At 40.4% G+C, this 17427-nt stretch overlaps 1 protein-coding gene across 3 annotated transcripts in view; it reads right to left on the bottom strand.

The window, feature by feature from the left end:
- Positions 1–16177, bottom strand: part of gatb (glutamyl-tRNA(Gln) amidotransferase, subunit B) — a 41378-nt gene extending 25201 nt beyond the window's left edge. For 2 of the 3 annotated variants that reach the window (XR_012098644.1, XM_073042898.1), the window contains exons 1-8: positions 16046–16177; positions 15112–15256; positions 14803–14916; positions 12998–13190; positions 10504–10626; positions 1715–1828; positions 1359–1443; positions 222–266 (exon numbers count right to left, since the gene is read on the bottom strand). Coding sequence is in view for 2 of the 3 variants with exons in the window: in XM_073042898.1 (XP_072898999.1) it covers positions 222–266; positions 1359–1443; positions 1715–1828; positions 10504–10626; positions 12998–13190; positions 14803–14916; positions 15112–15256; positions 16046–16158 (932 nt within the window). In the remaining variant the exon portion in view is untranslated. The remainder of the gene's footprint in view (positions 1–221; positions 267–1358; positions 1444–1714; positions 1829–10503; positions 10627–12997; positions 13191–14802; positions 14917–15111; positions 15257–16045) is intronic. The other variant, XM_073042899.1, reaches the window with a different exon arrangement.
- Positions 16178–17427: the final 1250 nt, after the last annotated feature.

The raw sequence follows: 17427 nt of genomic DNA, 5'->3' as shown, positions 1-17427 counted from the left end.
TTTATAAATGTTCAAAGTTATCAAGATACATGAATAACAGTACTCAAAGAAGACAGTAGATAAAATAGAAATGAGAAAATGTTTACAGAGAAATATCAACTCATTTTGAATTGGAAAAAACATTGAAATAGAAGAATGTTTTTCTTTCAAATTACGCTCAAAATTTATATGAAGAAACAGTGGTTGTAATACCAAGTACATTTTCTCCAATGCATAATTACCTGTAGTCTTGCTTTCCTTCTTTGTCTCTCATAGATATGGTCTGTCTGAAAATAAATTAACATTTCTAGAATAAATTTCTTAAAACAAATGCAAATTCTACTTCTGCAGATCCAATGCATACAGGAACACTTTAAAGTTTCTCTAAATTCACTACAATCAATCCACATGGTCTTTTTGTTCTCTTCTTTCCTTGAAAAATGCAACAATATTCCATGCAAGTAGATTCAAATCTCAAATTATTTACAGGATTAACCTAGGATTGTGCAATTTATTTCTTAAGCATAAAGAATACACCATTTATGTGACCAGTATTGTTGCTAGATACAGAATACTCAATTCCCACAACAACACTAAACATGCAGGGGTCTTGTCCTTAAACATTAACTGTACTTTTCTTTCCATAGATGCGGCCTAGACTGTCAAGTTCCTCCGGCATTTTGTGTATGTTGACTAAACATGCAAGTTTTAGCTTCTAAGAGAGAAGATTTAATTATGAAATGCTCTTAGACACAGAAAGCGAAAAATATTTGAAAACAAAAAATAGGTGCAATAGTTTAATTGAAATTTTAAATTTAAATTTCACCTGCACAGCAGATGTAAATCCTCTGTAAATCTTTGACTATATGTACCCTATGAGTACTGGTAGTCAGACATGGATGGCATGGTTCATCATAAAAAGTGTTTTGGAAGGGTCAGGAATAACAAGTTTGTAATTTTAGGCAAGCCAGTATTGTTACTTTCAGCCAACCTGAAATTATTCAAAATAGAGAGTTTCAAAGAGATTGATTTAATACTCTATTCTTACATATTTGAGGGTCCTAGCTGAAGATGATGACTTTGGAAATAGTTGTGTTACTCTTCCTGTTTTATGCACTTACAGTGGTATGAGTAATGCCTTAGTGGGAGAGTACACGAGTTGCTTTATCATTCCCTAGCTCAAAGATGCAGAAAGAAAGATGTGTTGTGTGTTCAGGGAGTCAGCCAACACAATACAGAAAAATGATAAAAGCTGTAACATTTCTGTTCTGTAAGGCTTAGCAACACAGAAAATTAATACACTGTGCCTAAAGAAAATATAGTTCAACATTCCAATTCTCCTACTCTTTTGAATACACAAGTCCAAAATTCATTCTTACCCTGATTTATAATCAAATGCTCTTGTTTCATTTAATATTTCCCCTCCATTCTCCAGAACTTTAATCTGCCTCTGAATTTCATAATCTGTTATGAAGAGAATTATATTGCATTACAATCAATTACAGCAATGATTTCTCTCAATAAATCAAATAGTATTATTGTTCAAGATGGATTCCATGTAAATGTTTTCAAAACAATTATTTACACATGAAGTTCTGGTCATATCAAAGTACTAATATTGATACAAGTGGAGTTATGGACCAAACTGGAAACTTTCAAAAAGGAAAAAAATAAAGCTTCAAAGTACCAAGCAGTTAAAAATATAAATTAGAACAGATGGAGAATGTTCACAGACCGATTGCTCTTGCCAGAAATCGGGCACTGTTAATATTTTTCACTTCAGCTCTCACGCCATATGGTTCCCCAGGTCGATGTACTGAAATATTGGCATCCACTCTTAACTGTCCCTCTATACAAATGAAAGTGAGAAACAACTACAGTTTATTAAAGTGAAATGCATGCAACCTGAATATGACTCCAGGATAGAGATTTTGTTAAGTGTACATAGTTTTAAATTATAACATCACTGCATTACAACACTTTTCACATGAAAGAATTAAAATAATTTCATTCAAATTGTAATGCAAAAGGAGGAAATTACATCATACAGAGCAAATACGAGGAAATCTGCAGATGCTGGAAATTCAAACAACAACACACTCAAAATGCTGGTGGTACACAGCAGGCCAGGCAGCATCTATAAGGAGAAGCGCTGTTGACGTTTGAGGCCGAGACCCTTCGTCAGGACTAACCGAAAGGAAAGATAGTAAGAGATTTGAAAGTAGTGGGGGGAGGGGGTAATGCGAAATGATAGGAGAAGACCAGAGGGGGTGGGATGAAGCTAAGAGCTAGAAAGGTGATTGGTGGAAGTGATACAGAGCTGGAGAAGGGAAAGGATCATGGGACGGGAGGCCTCAGGAGAAAGGGGGGGGGGAGCATCAGAGGGAGATGGAGAACAGGCAAACAACTAAATATGTCAGGGATGGGGTAAGAAGGGGAGGAGGGGCATTAACGGAAATTAGAGAAGTCAATGTTCATGTCATCAGGTTGGAGGCTACCCAGCCGGTATATAAGGTGTTGTTCCTCCAACCTGAGTTTGGATTACATCTGCCTCACCCCATCCACCCTCCACCCCACTCGGGATAGGGTTCCCCTTGTCCTTACCTACCACCCCACCAGCCTCCAGGTCCAACGTATAATTCTCCGTAACTTCCACCACCTCCAACGGGATCCCACTACCAAACACATTTTTCCCTCCCCCCCTTTCTGCTTTTCGCAGGGATCGCTCCCTATGCGACTCCCTTGTCCACTCATCCCCCCCATCCCTTCCCACCGATCTCCCTCCTGGCACTTATCCTTATAAACGGAACAAGTGCTACACCTGCCCTTACACTTCCTCCCTCACCACAATTCAGGGCCCCAGACAGTCCTTCCAGGTGAGGCGACACTTCACCTGTGAGTCGGCTGGTGTGGTATACTGCGTCCAGTGCTCCCGGTGTAGCCTTTTATATATTGGTGAGACCTGACGCAGACTGGGAAACCGTTTCGCTGAACACCTACGCTCGGTCCGCCAGAAAAAGCAGGATCTCCCAGTGGCCACACATTTTAATTCCACGTCCCATTCCCATTCTGATATGTCTATCCATGGCCTCCTCTATTGTCAAAATGAATCCAAACTCAGGTTGGAGGAACAACACCTTATATACTGGCTGGGTAGCCTCCAACCTGATGGCATGAACATTGACTTCTCTAACTTCCGTTAATGCCCCTCCTCCCCTTCTTACCCCATCCCTGATATATTTAGTTGTTTGCCTGTTCTCCATCTCCCTCTGGTGCTTCCCCCCACCTTTCTTTCTCCTGAGGCCTCCTGTCCCATGATCCTTTCCCTTCTCCAGCTCTGTATCACTTTCGCCAATCACCTTTCCAGCTCTTAGCTTCATCCCATCCCCTCCGGTCTTCTCCTATCATTTCGCATTTCCCCCTCCCCCCCACTACTTTCAAATCTCTTACTATCTTTCCTTTCAGTTAGTCCTGACGAAGGGTCTCGGCCCAAAACGTCGACAGCGCTTCTCCTTATAATCACATCATACATTTCATTTTAAAATCAGAATCTTCCATAACTTGCTGGATACTATTTTTCTAAATATCATACTGCATTATGGTGAAGAATTAACTGTAACAGCTGAATGCTAAGCATTTTCAGAACTTTACATTTGCAGCACCCCCAGTACACTGCTTTTCAATGAAGTTACTTTTCTGTGCTAGATTAAAGAAACTGCAAGTCATCAGTAAATTGAAATTATTTTACTCTCAGAAAAAGTGCCATTTTCAATTTATTAAACCGACATAAAACTTGCAAATTCAGAATTTTAATGTAGGGACAAAATTACATGTCAAAGTAGAATTTTGCTATAAAAGCAGATTGTCCAGAGCCCTCAACCGTATCTCTCCATCTCACACTCGTCTGCTCTTACCCCATCCTCTTGCCATCCCACCAGATATAGGGTTCCTCTTGTCCTCACCTAGCACCCCACCAACCTCCATGTCCAGCACCTAATTCTCCAAAACTTCCACCACCTCCAATGGGATCCCACCACCAAGCACACCTTTCCCTCCCCCCTACTTTCTGCAGGGATCGCTCGCTACGCAACTCCCTTGTCCATTCATCCCTCCCCACTGATCTCCCTCCTGGCACTCATCCTTGCAAGTGTATACCTGCCCCTACATCGCCTTCCTCACTACCATTCAGGGCCCCAAACAGCCCTTCCAGGTGAGGCAACACTTCACCTGTGAGTCTGTTAGGGTCATTTACTGTGTTCGGTGCTCCCGGCGTGGCCTTTCGTACGTCAGTGAGACCTGACATTGATTGAGAGACCACTTTGCTGAGCATTTATGCTCCGTCCACCAGAACAAGCAGGATCTTTCTGTGGACACCCATAGAAGCATAGAACATTACAGCACAGAAAAAGGCCTTTTGGCCCTTCTTGGCTGTGCCAAGATCATTTTTCTGCCTAGTCCCACTGACCTGCACCTGGACCATATCCCTCCATACCCCTCATCCATGTACCTGTCCAAGTTTTTCTTAAATGTTAAAAGTGAGCCCACATTCACCACTTCATCTGGCAGCTCATTCCACACTCCCATCACTCTCTGTGTGAAGAACCCCCCTAATGTTCCCTTTAAACTTTTCCTCCTTCACCCTTAACCCAAGTCCTCTGGTTTTTTTCTCCCCTAGCCTCAGTGGAAAAAGCCTGCTTGCATTTACTCTATCTATACCCATCATAATTTTATATACCTCTATCAAGTCTCCCCTCATTCTTCTATGCTCTAGGGAATAAAGTCCTAACCTATTCAACCTTTCTCTGTAACTCAGTTTCTCAAGTCCCGTCAACATCCTTGTAAACCTTCTCTGCACTCTTTCAACCTTATTAATATCCTTCCTGTAATTAGGTGATCAAAACTGCACACAATACTCCAAATTACCATCCATTTTAATTTCACTTCCCATTCTCATATGTCCATCCATGGCCTCCTCCACTGTCATGATGAAGCTACACTTAGGTTGGAGGAACAACACCTTATATTCTGTTTGGATAGCCTCCAACCTAATAGTATGAACATCAATTTCTCAAACTTCCAGTAATGACAAGCTCCACCTCCCTTATCCATTTCCCCATCACCTTTTCCCTCTCTCACCTCATCTCCTTGGCTGCTTATCACCCCCCCCCCCCCCCCGGTGCTCCTTCCCCTTTTTTCTTTCTTCCATGGCCTTCTGTCTCTTTCACCAGTCAACCCCAGCTCTTTACTTCATCCCTCCCTCTCCAGGTTTCACCTATCACCTGGTGGTTCTCTCTTCCCTCCTCCCACCATGTGTCCTGTTTTTTAACACCCCTCTGCCAGAGAAGCAGACTATGTGCTTTCACTCTGTCTATGCTCCCTCATGATCTTGTATACCTTCAAAGATTCAAAGCACATTTGTTATCAAAGAACGTACAAATTATACACCTTGAAATCTGTCTGCTTACAGGCAGGCACAAGAGACCCAAATAACCCAATTTTTAAAAAAGACCAAAAACCACTGCGCAGAAACAGACAGAAAGGGGAAAAAACACAGATATCATTGCAAACAATAAAAACAAGCCAACAGCATCCCAAACCAGACTGAGTCCCAGAGCAGGCCGCAGTTTATCACAGTAGTTGGGCAGAAATGCACAGCATTTGGATCAGTTTACAGCCTCGGTGCCACAGAAAAAGGAATAAACATTTACGGGAAAGTGAGTGGAATCAGCCTGAACCTTGCCTGTGTACCTGACACTCGGGCTTTCAAGGTGTACAATTTGTACATTCTTTGATAATAAATTTGCTTTGACTCTTTGAAGGTATACAAAATCATGAGGGAGCATAGACAGAGTGAAAGCACATAGTCTGCTTCTCTGGCAGAGGGGTGTTAAAGAATAAGAGGACATATGGTTAAGATCAGAGATGAGAGATTTAAAAAGGGACATCAGGGAAAACTTCACACAAAGGATTGTGTGTAATTAGAATGAGCTGCCAGAAATAGTGGCTGAGGTGAGCTCGCTAGCAACATTTAAAAGCCATCTACCTAAGTAATAGATAGGAGAGGTTTAGAGGGTGGCAGGCTAAATGAGGGTAGACGGGACCAGCTAGCTTGCCAACACGGTCAGCATGGATAAGCTGGGTTGAATAGTCTGATTCCACATTGTTATGATTCTGTAAATGTTGCTTTGAGCATTAATATTTAAAAATACTAAAACTTTTAACATATATTCATAAACTTAAAATTGTGAGCTTTTGAGTATAAATTTCAGAAACCAATACTTAACCCTAAAGACAACTTACATTGCCTGTACAACCCAATTCTTGTCTGAAAGCTTTACTGTCTTCGTCCCCGTTAAATTATCAGCATTAGCTCTTTATTGAAGATGGATACAGAACTATTCATTGGCAGTATAACCATATCCTCTGCCTCCTCTAGATGATACCCTCTGCTACACCCAATTACACCCGTCCTTCACACATGTAATACCTGTAAGCTCTCTTTTCATGCAATCTCTTTGCCAAATTTCTGCGGCACTATGTTTAAGAATTATGAATTCAAGATCTATCATTACTCAAAAAGTAAAATGCTACATATGTTGGAAGTTTGAAATAATCAAATGGTCATAGGACAGGGAACGCCCGTGACATTTCATTAGAACTAGCAAATCAAAACTATTGTTACTTTAGCAATTTCCTGAATTTTTTTTTAATCAACCTGCTTTTTCTGTTGCATTTTAATTTCTATTATAGAGACCAATTATAGATATTTACCTCACCAAATTCCATCTATGTTGTCGCTGTTCCTTTTCATTCCTTGTAGTGCATCAGGTGGCATTTTTGTTGTTTCCATAGCATTTTACTTTTTCTTTTAAAAAATGAGGCCAAGTTGCTAGCTCAACGCTCAACCCAGCAAGGATGGAAAGCGTGAGATGAGCTGGCCATACTTGAACTAGACACCATTCGCCTCGATGTCCGGTACTCATGTCATTACACCACTGGATGGCTACGAAGTCCATCTATGGATGATCTTAATTTGCCCCCGTGTGGAATGCTTTTCATCTGTATACTAACCATCCCTTCTCTGAAGATCCCCCTTTGCTCATTTCCTGTTTTATCTGCCAATATTTTGATTCTATTTAATCTGAAACAAATTCTTTCAACTCACTGAAATTAACACCTTCCAATTGTATGATCTTTGTATTTGACCTTTATCATTTTCCTAATACTGTAGATTTAATGATTTTTTAATTATTCTTTCCCGATTACTCTCCTACAAAAATGTACACCAATTTACACACTTCATTCTTTTGAATTAGATTGCACATTATATCTTTACTCAATGCTATGGAAACATATTGGGGAGAATCTTTTGGGCTGTGATCGGCAGTCTGAGGACCCTGATGGCATTCAGCATGCCACCTGGAGCAAGTCCTAGATTTACACAGGCTAATTGCAAGTCCAAGGTTGAGTAACAGATGACATTACATCTGTCATTATGTTCTGCTACTGGGCTCCACATGGAGTCTGACTGTACTGAGATTTCCCAGCATTACTCCAGGGAAAGTCTCTTTCAATCCTATGTCTAAAATAATGCATGATCAGCAACCCCCTTCATTTCTTTGCATATTTTTTTGTTTCTCACCCTACTGCTTAGGAAGCAAAGGTAAGATTTAAAAAAAATTATTTTATAACAGGTTTGTGTTTGTACATCCAAGTTTCTTTATGCATTTAATCAACATTATTTTTAAAATGTTTTAATTATCAACTTTATGGGTCATTAAAAATTACTGATCAGATAAATTATGACCTTTCACAAGTTTCCACTCCCCTTTCCTATCAAATCCTAGGATATAATTGGTTGTAAACTTAGTAGTACGCCAATTCAGGATGCTGATGGTGAGCAGATACAACCGCCTGATCTGCTCTAGGTGTTTGTAGCTGGGTGGCTAAAGCAAATTAATTTGCTACAAGTAAAGAAATCTCAGCAAGGTGCTAAGGCAGTATTATTGACAATCATACTGAATGAATAAAACCTGTTAAGTTTTTTTAAAACTCTACGAGCAGCTATGGGATGCACCCCTGATCTATACGTTTGGACAAGTTCAAGCATGATTGTGATGGTTCTTGTAGAGCAATCATTAAAACTGACAGAAGTATGATATACCTGAGGACTCCACAACTAATAATAGATGGTAATTTTAGAATAAATGGCTCTAATAATATACTTCCTACCTGATACACTAACACATTTCTGAATTCCTGTCATTTGCAATGCATTTATTTCTTAAAATTCATTAGCAAAGAAAACAACTGCAGGCTGTACTTCTACTCCCGGCATGTAGGCAGAGACTAAAGACGACAGCACCAGTGATGATTCTGTCAAGGGAGGCAGAGGAACGCTTACAGGACTGTTTTGAATCTGTCGACTGGACGATATTCAGGGATTCTTTTTCGGATCTGAACGAATCAGCTTCAGCGGTCACAGACTTCAAGACCTATGTAGGTGTGGGCCTTTGAGAACATACTGGACATATCCAAACCAAAAGCAGTGGAAGAAATGCAAGATTGACAGTCTGCTGAGGGTTAGACATATGGCGTTCAAGACCAGTAATCCAGAACTATACAAGAAGTTCAGGTACAACCTACAGAAGGCTATTTAAAAGCAAAAAACGATTCCGATTGAAGTTAAAGACTAAATTGGATAAACGTCAGCTCTGGTAGGGTTTGTAGGCCATTACTTCCTACAAGGTGAAGCCTAACATCATGAATGGCTGTGATGCTTCACTTCCAGATGAGCTCAATGCCTTTTATGCACGCTTTGAAAGGGAGAATAAAACTACCCTGTGCAATTCCTTGCAATATCTGATGACACTAGTCTGTCATGGAGGCCGATGTCAGAACATCTTTCATGAGGATGAACCTTCCCAAGGTAGGTCAGACCCTGATGTGTTCTGAAAGCCTGTGAAAACAGCTGGCAGGAGTGTTCATGGACATCTTCAATCTCTCACTGCTTCAAAAAAAGGGCAACAATCATATTGGTACCCAAGAGCAGGGTGAGCTGCCTCAATGACTATCATCCAGTGGTGCTCACATCTACTGTGATTAAGTGCTTTGAGAGGGTGGTCCTGGCTAGATTAAACTCCTGACAAAGCAAGGACCTGGACCCACTACAATTTGCCTGTCACCACAGTAGGTCTATAGCTGATGAAATATCACTGGCTCTCTACTTGGCCTTGCATCATCTGAACATACGCAATACCTACGTCAGGTTGATGTGTATTGATTACAGCTCAGCGTTCAACACCATCATACTCTCAGTACTAGTCAGCAAGCTCCAAAACCTAGGCCTCTGTACCTCTGTCAGTAAGTAGTTCCTTGATTTCCTCATCAGAAGACCACAATCAATGCAGATTAGAAATAACATTTTCTCCTCACTGACAATCAACATTGGTGCACCTCAAGGATGCATGCCTAGCCCAGTGCTCTACTCTCTCTACACTAATGATTGTGTGGCTAGGCACAGCTCAAATACCATCTATTAATTTGTTGATGACAACTATTGTTGGCAGAACTTCAGATGGTGATGGGAAGTTAGATAGATCAGCTGATTGAGTGGTGTCACAACAACAACATACTAAACATCATTAAGACCAAGGAATTGATTGTGGACTTGAGGAAGAGGAAGTCAAGGGAACACACAACAGTCCTCATTGACGGAATCACAAGTGGAAAGGGAGAGCAGTTTCAAGTTCCTGGGTTTCAACATCTCTAAAGATATATCCTGGACCCAACATATTGATACAATTACAAAGAAGGCACAATAGCAGCGAAATTTCATTCGGAGTTTGGGGAGACTTGTTATGTCACCAAAGACCTTGCAAATTTCTCCAGATGTACAGCAGAGAGCATTCTAAATGGTTGCATCACTGTCTGGTACAGAGAGGCCACTGCGCAGGATTGGAAAGAGTTGTAGAAAGTTGCAAACTCATTCAGCTCCAGCACGGGCACTAACCTCCCCAGTATCAAGGACACTTTCAAAAGGAGACGCCTGAAAAATACAACATCCATCATTAAGGACCCCCATCACCCAGGACATGTACCATCAAGGAGGTACAGGAGCTTGAAGACACACACTCAACATTTTAGGAACAGCTTCTTTCCCACTGTCATCAGATTTCTGAATGGACAAAGAATCATGAACACAACCTCACTATTTTTTTTTGCTCTCTTTTTGGACTACTTATCTAACTTACGTTTTATTTATTTCAACAGAATGCTACATTTCATGACATATGCCAGTGTCATTAAGCCTGATTCTGACTGAGCTAAAACAGCCAAAACTGATGACCAGCAGTCTTTTTACATCTTTACACATTTTACATCAAAAATCTTACGATATGATGGAGAACATTCTTCAACTGCTCCCATTCAACAACACAGCAGTTTATAGTCTCAGAATTAAACAAAATAAAAAGTTTGTGAATACTGAAGCACGACCTCAGATGTGGAGAACATAATGCTTACCTGCCATATTTGCTTGGCTTGTCCCGAGCGTCTGTAAAATAAGCTGAAGCTCCCTAACTGCTGCTGCAGCTTCATCACCACAACACATATCTGGTTCCATAACAATCTCTATCAAACCAATCCCTGCAATCAAAACATTTAGTGGTTATTTCTAAAGGAGAAAACACATTTTAAAAGGGAGGGGAACAGTGAGATGGTAAGTCATACGTCCTACAGCAATTTGTAATTAAATGAAGTTTTGAAGAATATTGTTTCTGCTATGAAGGGAAATGCAGTAATACACAAAATAAAAATGAAAGGCATATCAGCTATCTGTTCATATTTAACTACTGGCACGAACAGGGAGACATGCTGGTGTTTTCTGAAAGGTGGGAAAGATAACTTGCATTCAATTGAATGGACAACATCGACTTGCACCTTATTAGAAACACTGATCTTTGCCAAAAATAGGCAACTTCTAGGTGAGAGTCTTTCACATGCACATCCTCCTGCATTATTTATTGCATGCAGTGCTCCCAAAGTGGCCTCCTCCACATCGGTAAAACTGGAGAAAGACGGGCCCAATGCCTCAATGAGCTCTTTTGTTCGTGTTACGTAACCTCGTAACCAGGTAACTTACCAGCAAAGATAGCGGGATCAGCTGAGTCGGATGCTACTATTTTCAAACGTTTTATTCACAAAGGGGCACAAACGGATGGTTAAAACAAAACATTTAGATCATATACATCGTCAAAATTCAATCTAAAACACCGGTGTAATAATAATCAATCAGAAATAAGCTCTATAGTTGTCTAGGGGTTAATACTGAGTCCAATTGAAATATAAAGAGTCACTCAGAAGTTTGCAGGCTTTTCCCTTTTGGGAACCGCTGGGGTTTCACGTTGTAGAGAGAGAGAGATGGTTGAGAAAGGATAAACACTTGCCCGTTGTCTTTACAGAGCAAATCCTTGGAATCAGGGAGGCAGGCTTCCCCGTTGTTAGTTAAAAGCGGTCTTCCGATGGTTCTAGCCACAGATTCAAAATTTGGAATCTAACGCACGTGGCTTCCTTCAAAATGGCTTCCCGCTCCCACGGGAATCGGTATCGCGCTTCCTTGGTGTCTCCTTGGTGCGTCTGAGGGTTGTTCCCCCCTCAGACCCTCCTTTATACTTCTTCACGGGATCGCAGGTGTCAATCAGGTTGCAGGTGATGCGATCTCTCTCTCAACCAGCCCACTTTGCCTGAGGGCTTTTCACGTGGTCTCCATGAGACAATAGTCAATGTCGCCTTTATTCTGCTTCTCGGGAGAACGTGGCCTTCCGCACGTCTCTCTCTCTCTTGGGTCAGTTGACCCCCCTCTTGACTAGGGCTCTTGCGATTCTCACAAAGGAGGGGGCCGAGGGCATAACACTCCATCCATTGTTGCTATCTGGATCTCCTAGTTACCAGCCATTTTAACTCTCTACCCCATTCCTACACCAGTGTCTGTCGGTGGCCTCCTTTACTGCTAAGATGAGGCTAAACACAAACCAGAGGAGTCTATATTCTACTTTGATAGTCCATGATCCAGCAGCATGAACACTGAATTTTCCAACTTCCTGTAAACTACCCCATGTCCCTTCTATTCTCCTCCAGAATTATCCAGTCTCCATCACCCTATCCCTTTTCCCTCATCTGCCCACTCCATCTACCCTTTACCCACACTCTGATTCCCCTCTCCCACTGCTACTATCTGCCCACCCAGCTTCCCTCCCTTTAGTCCATGCTGCACCTTCCTCTCTTAACAGATTCCATTTTCACTCCACTGTCACTTCCACCAATTATCTCCCAATTCCTGGTACAATACCCATACTCCCCTCCCCCATCTGCCTTTCAGTCCCTCTCACCTGGATCCATCTATTGCCTTAAAGCTTGTCCCATCCCTTTCCTCCACCTTTTTAAGCTAGCTAAATCCCCCGCCACCTTTGAGTCCATTTCCCTCCATAGACACTGCCTGATTAGCTGAGTTTTTCTGGCTTTTTGGATGTTGCTAAAACCCCAGCATTCCATCTGCAGTATAAGTCATCCAAAAAGCATTTCTGACAATGTCCTCAGAGCCACCAAATCAGAATTATGACTACATACTCATGTTATTCACCTGAAATAGTGGGCTGATTAAGATTCTAACAAACCCTAACATCAAAGCACTTTCCATAATGAAAATCATATTTACATTAGGTTACTGGGCACCAGTTCAATATAGCTGAAGGGTTTTATTGGCTCTGACAACTCTTACTATTAGTGTGTGGGTGTGCGTGTGCATTTGGTAGAAGAAAATTAGGTAAGAAGGACTAATACAGAATTGGTATCACATTCCATTGTACATTAACCCAGATTTTGGAACCAGAGCCATCTGGAGCAGTAATTAAACCCTGTACCTAGTGACTCAAGCGGAAAAATTACAGATAACCTATAGCTCCCTCCTTAAAATGAGCCAAGTGCCCACTATAATGGCATAGTAAATCTATACACCTACCAGCCCTGTTTAAGTCAATTAATGTCCGAGTTCTTGCATCATCATGAAGACTTTTGCCACTATCTTGCTCCAGTTGGATCTGTTTAATTCGCACAAGCTTGGGTATCACATGGTTCTTCCCAATACAAAGGTTGTATTCGAGGCTTCCATTGATGGCAATTGGACATCTCTGCTGTGTTATCTGATATCCAACCTAAATGGATATACATTACTTTGCAAAAAGTCAGATTGAAGTCAGAGATTAACTGTCATGAATTCTTAATACATTTCTATAAATGCTCTTTAGGAAGTGTCAAAAGCCCAATCACCAAACTGAAAGTACTTTTCTTTAAAAAAAAATGTATATTCATAAATCTCAGTAAATTTGCATTACTAAAAGTCAGTTAGAGCCAAGGCAATAATAAATAAGGCCAATCATTTGCCTTTGTCCCAAAGTCCTGATATTATCAAAAAATGAAAGCAAAGCAAATTAGCTAATAAAACAAAAACTAATTTAAAATTACTGAAAACAATAGAAATAAAAATATCTATATCAAGTGGAGATGCGAAAGAGTTTGGTGGAGAGTGGGGAACAGAATCTGTACTGCAGAAAAAAATATTCTAGTGCAGACATCCAGGTTTATTACTCGCCAGCTGCATTTCACAGCTATAGAGAAATGTTTGATAGCAATGCATAACTGCTGTTGTATGCCCTCTGCTGAATGTGTAAAAACATCACAAGAGGAGCTTGAGCCCTTTGCTGAATGAGAGGATTGGGCAAGGATTGGGCAAGGTTTGGAGGCTAGAGGATACTTTTGGAAACTGTGCCTCAGTTTTACACATCATCTAAACTGACTGAGGAACGGCATAACAATGAGCCATCATAGATTTAAAAAAATCCACTTCTTCCGCAGTTCTCTCTCCACGAAGTAACTGTGTGATTTCATGGAAGTGGGGGAGAAAAGGGATTAAAATGAGGTATTAAAACATTGTTAATTTACTCTTCATCCCACCCAGATTGTCCAAACTAGTTCACTTGAATAAGATTACAGTTTAGATCTGTGGCCCATATGCCATTAACTGAAAACTTTAAAAGCTGGGATAATAGCAGGAAGCCTACAGTTGGCCATGCATTTAGGAGATATAGTATACAGTTTCAGGCCTGATTTACAGTAAGTTTCAGAGGTGAAAGCAAACTGTTATTGAACAATAAATGGAAGCCTGTCCTGATCTACCCTCTCAGTGGCTGAAGGAAAGGGCATAATTAGTTCTCCAGGACAAAATAATTTTGACTGGGGTAAAGTTATTAAATTTTATCCAGCAGAATAAAAATAAAGACTGTTATAAAATGAAAAATATGTTTATATTATTCCAAAACTAAGTAAAAAAAAAGATTACAATGCAATCAGCCCTTTTTGAACTTTAAAATGTTGTGTTTAGCATTATAAGGAAAATATTAATTGCCATCAGTAATGATTTTAGATATTTTCAAGCTGATTCTGATATCATTAATTAAAATGCATTTCAGCAATTTTTAGTCTTTGAAACAGTGAAATAACACATTGATCATGCCCCAAATTTCTGCAAGACAAATCAAAGTAGAAATTCAATGTAAATTGTGCTGCAGTCACTTAAATTAGCATTTTGAAACGGACTTAAACATCTTTATGCTAGATTTAAATTTCTCAAGTATGCCTTTGTATTTCAATCAGCTTAACTTATCAGCAAGTATTGGTGTTCTATTTCATTGATATTATTTATTAAAAACTCAAATCATCTTAAAATAATCTAATTCATACAAGTGAACTGAAAAGGCATAAGCTTACTGGCAGGTCAGCATAGAAGTAGTGTTTTCTGTCAAAGGTAGATTTCTTATTAATAGTACAGTTTACAGCTAATGCTGTCTTCACAGCTCCTTCGACACAATGTTTATTTAGAACCTAGGATGAAGAAATATAATTTATGATTAAGATGATTAAGCAGTATCTTGTAGGAATCCAATCCAAAGGAGGTTATACGAAGTGCAATTATTTTCAACTCAATAGTTCAAAAGTCCAATTTAATGTCAGAAAAATGTATACAGTATACATCCTGAAATGCTTTTTCTTAGTATGAACTTATTTAAAAATACTCACTGGTAAAGTGCCTGGAAGCGAAGCATCTAAAAATGACACCAATGAATTTGGGGGTGCTGAAAACTGCACCTGTGACCCCGAGAAAAGTTTGGAGTTGGAGTACAGCTGAGCATGGACTTCCAATCCCACAACTCCCTCCCATCTGCTGGAATAAAGGTAGTTTATAAAGCGCAAGAAATAAACATGAACAATAATCAAAATTATAACCCCTTATAGAAACAATTACAATATCTATTCCTCTGCTTAATTGAAATATTTCAAAATTACTAGTAGATGTTCATAACATTTGAATTTATCAGTTTGATGTTTTTAAGTTTACTGTGAATATTAGGAACATAACTTTTCAGTGATCGATTAGTTGAAAATGCTGTTGCTATACCACCGGAACCTAATTTTGCTTGGGGTAAACTGAATATAGATAGCTGCAATGTTTTCAGGAAAGAAAGCGGCATGCTGTCCTTTTAAGGTAAAAGGCTGATTGGAGGATGTTATTTTTTTAAAACTAGATGCTCTTCATTTATTTTGTAATCTGCCTATAGTTTCCTTTACCTAAAATAGTTTTGTTCAAATTTGTGTGCATCAGCTTATTTGAACAGTCCTGTCACACTACAAAAATTGGAAAACTGCATTTTAGTTGGATTTCTGATGAGGTTGCACTTGTTAATCGAATAAAGACCTTCACTGCATCCCCCACGACCAAATAAATCAATTTTATAGAAATATACATAGTTTAATTACATCAGAGATGTGTAATAAAACACTTCTTGACCATACTATCGATGTCAGGACAAGACGCTACTGCAGCGAACGAGCAGATCAGACTGAACGGCCAGCGGCTCCCGAGCCCGGAAGCTGATCTCAAGGACACACTGAAGCTCCTCGACATCAATCGCACACGGTGAAGCAACAACCCCGCGCTGCGAGCCGCCATCACCTGCCGCCTTGCCGTCCTGCCGCGGACCGAACGCTTCGCCCGAACACCGTTAAATGGCTCCACATCGTGCTCGCCAATGCTCTCCTCCTCCAGCAGCTCACACACAGCGCCATAACATTGCAGCGTGGGATGACGCGGAGAGCGCAAGGTCTCACGGGCAGTGTAGTCCTAACGCGGAGAGCGCAAGGGCTCACGGACAGTGTAGTCCTAACGCGGAGAGCGCAAGGGCTCACGGACAGTGTAGTCCTAACGCGGAGAGCGCAAGGGCTCACGGACAGTGTAGTCCTAACGCGGAGAGCGCAAGGGCTCACGGACAGTGTAGTCCTATCGCGGCTCGCATGTGGACTGCGTGACGGGACCTGGAGCTTGTGTTTATCCAGGCATGAGTCCGTGCTTTTTAAATGAAAAAAAAACAGATGAGCGTCTGAAAGTGTCAAAAATACAATGCGACGGAGTGATATGACAACATGACGGAGCGCAGTGTAATATGACAAATTTTGATTTTTTAAAAAACTTGATGGGAGGATAGACCATCCATCTGGGATCAGCTTCTCTATTCAATATATCTGCAGCCTTTCTTCTTCACGTGCTTCTCGCATTTATTAGAATTAAATTCCAAACTGGCATTGCTCTGTCTATTTTACCAGTCATGCAGTAACTTACGACTTTCCCCTCACTATCGACAATATGGCAGCGTAGCGTTAACGCTATTACAGCTCGGAATTCGCAGTTCAATTCCAGCGCCGTTACAGTACTTTACCTCTCACAGTCCAAAGACGTCCCGAGTAGGTTCTGTGTTTTGCTTAAGGTAGCCTTTCTCAACTTTTTTGCCCTGGAGGAACCCTTGAAGTAATTTTCAGGTCCTAGGGAATCCCTGCTTAAAAATATTATATCTACGCTCATGGTACAATAGCATGATCAATAAATGGTAGATACAAAAATCCAAAGATAATTGCCAATTTCGATTAGAGAATGAATTTTTAGCAAACCTTTTTTGAAAAAAAAAATGGTTGAGCTTGGCTTACCTTTCTTGAATATATCCCTTTTTAATAAATTTTAAAATTTCATAAGGCAAACATAATAAACATCTGTTAAATGACTGGTTTAAGCCAAAATGGGATTTTTGTTTTCGAAAGGTAGGCTCAGTAGATTTAAATAAAGATTGTTTAAACTAAGTTGGCAGGGGGAAGGAAACCAGGGTGTTAGGGTTGAGGAAGAGGAAAATAGAAATAAGTCAAAGATACTGTGCAGTAAAGATGGGAAGAAGGACAGGCAGGTGAATTTGCTGTGCGATAGAAATATAGCAAAATTGGTAACAGATACTGTACTTAAATGCACACAGTATTTGAAATAAAGTGGATGACCTTGTTGTACAGCTCCAG

Source organism: Hemitrygon akajei, chromosome 4 (genome assembly GCF_048418815.1).
Source record: "Hemitrygon akajei chromosome 4, sHemAka1.3, whole genome shotgun sequence".
NCBI lineage: Eukaryota > Metazoa > Chordata > Chondrichthyes > Myliobatiformes > Dasyatidae > Hemitrygon > Hemitrygon akajei.
Note: the sequence above shows the minus strand (reverse complement) of the source record. Positions and strands in the feature narration are given on the sequence as shown.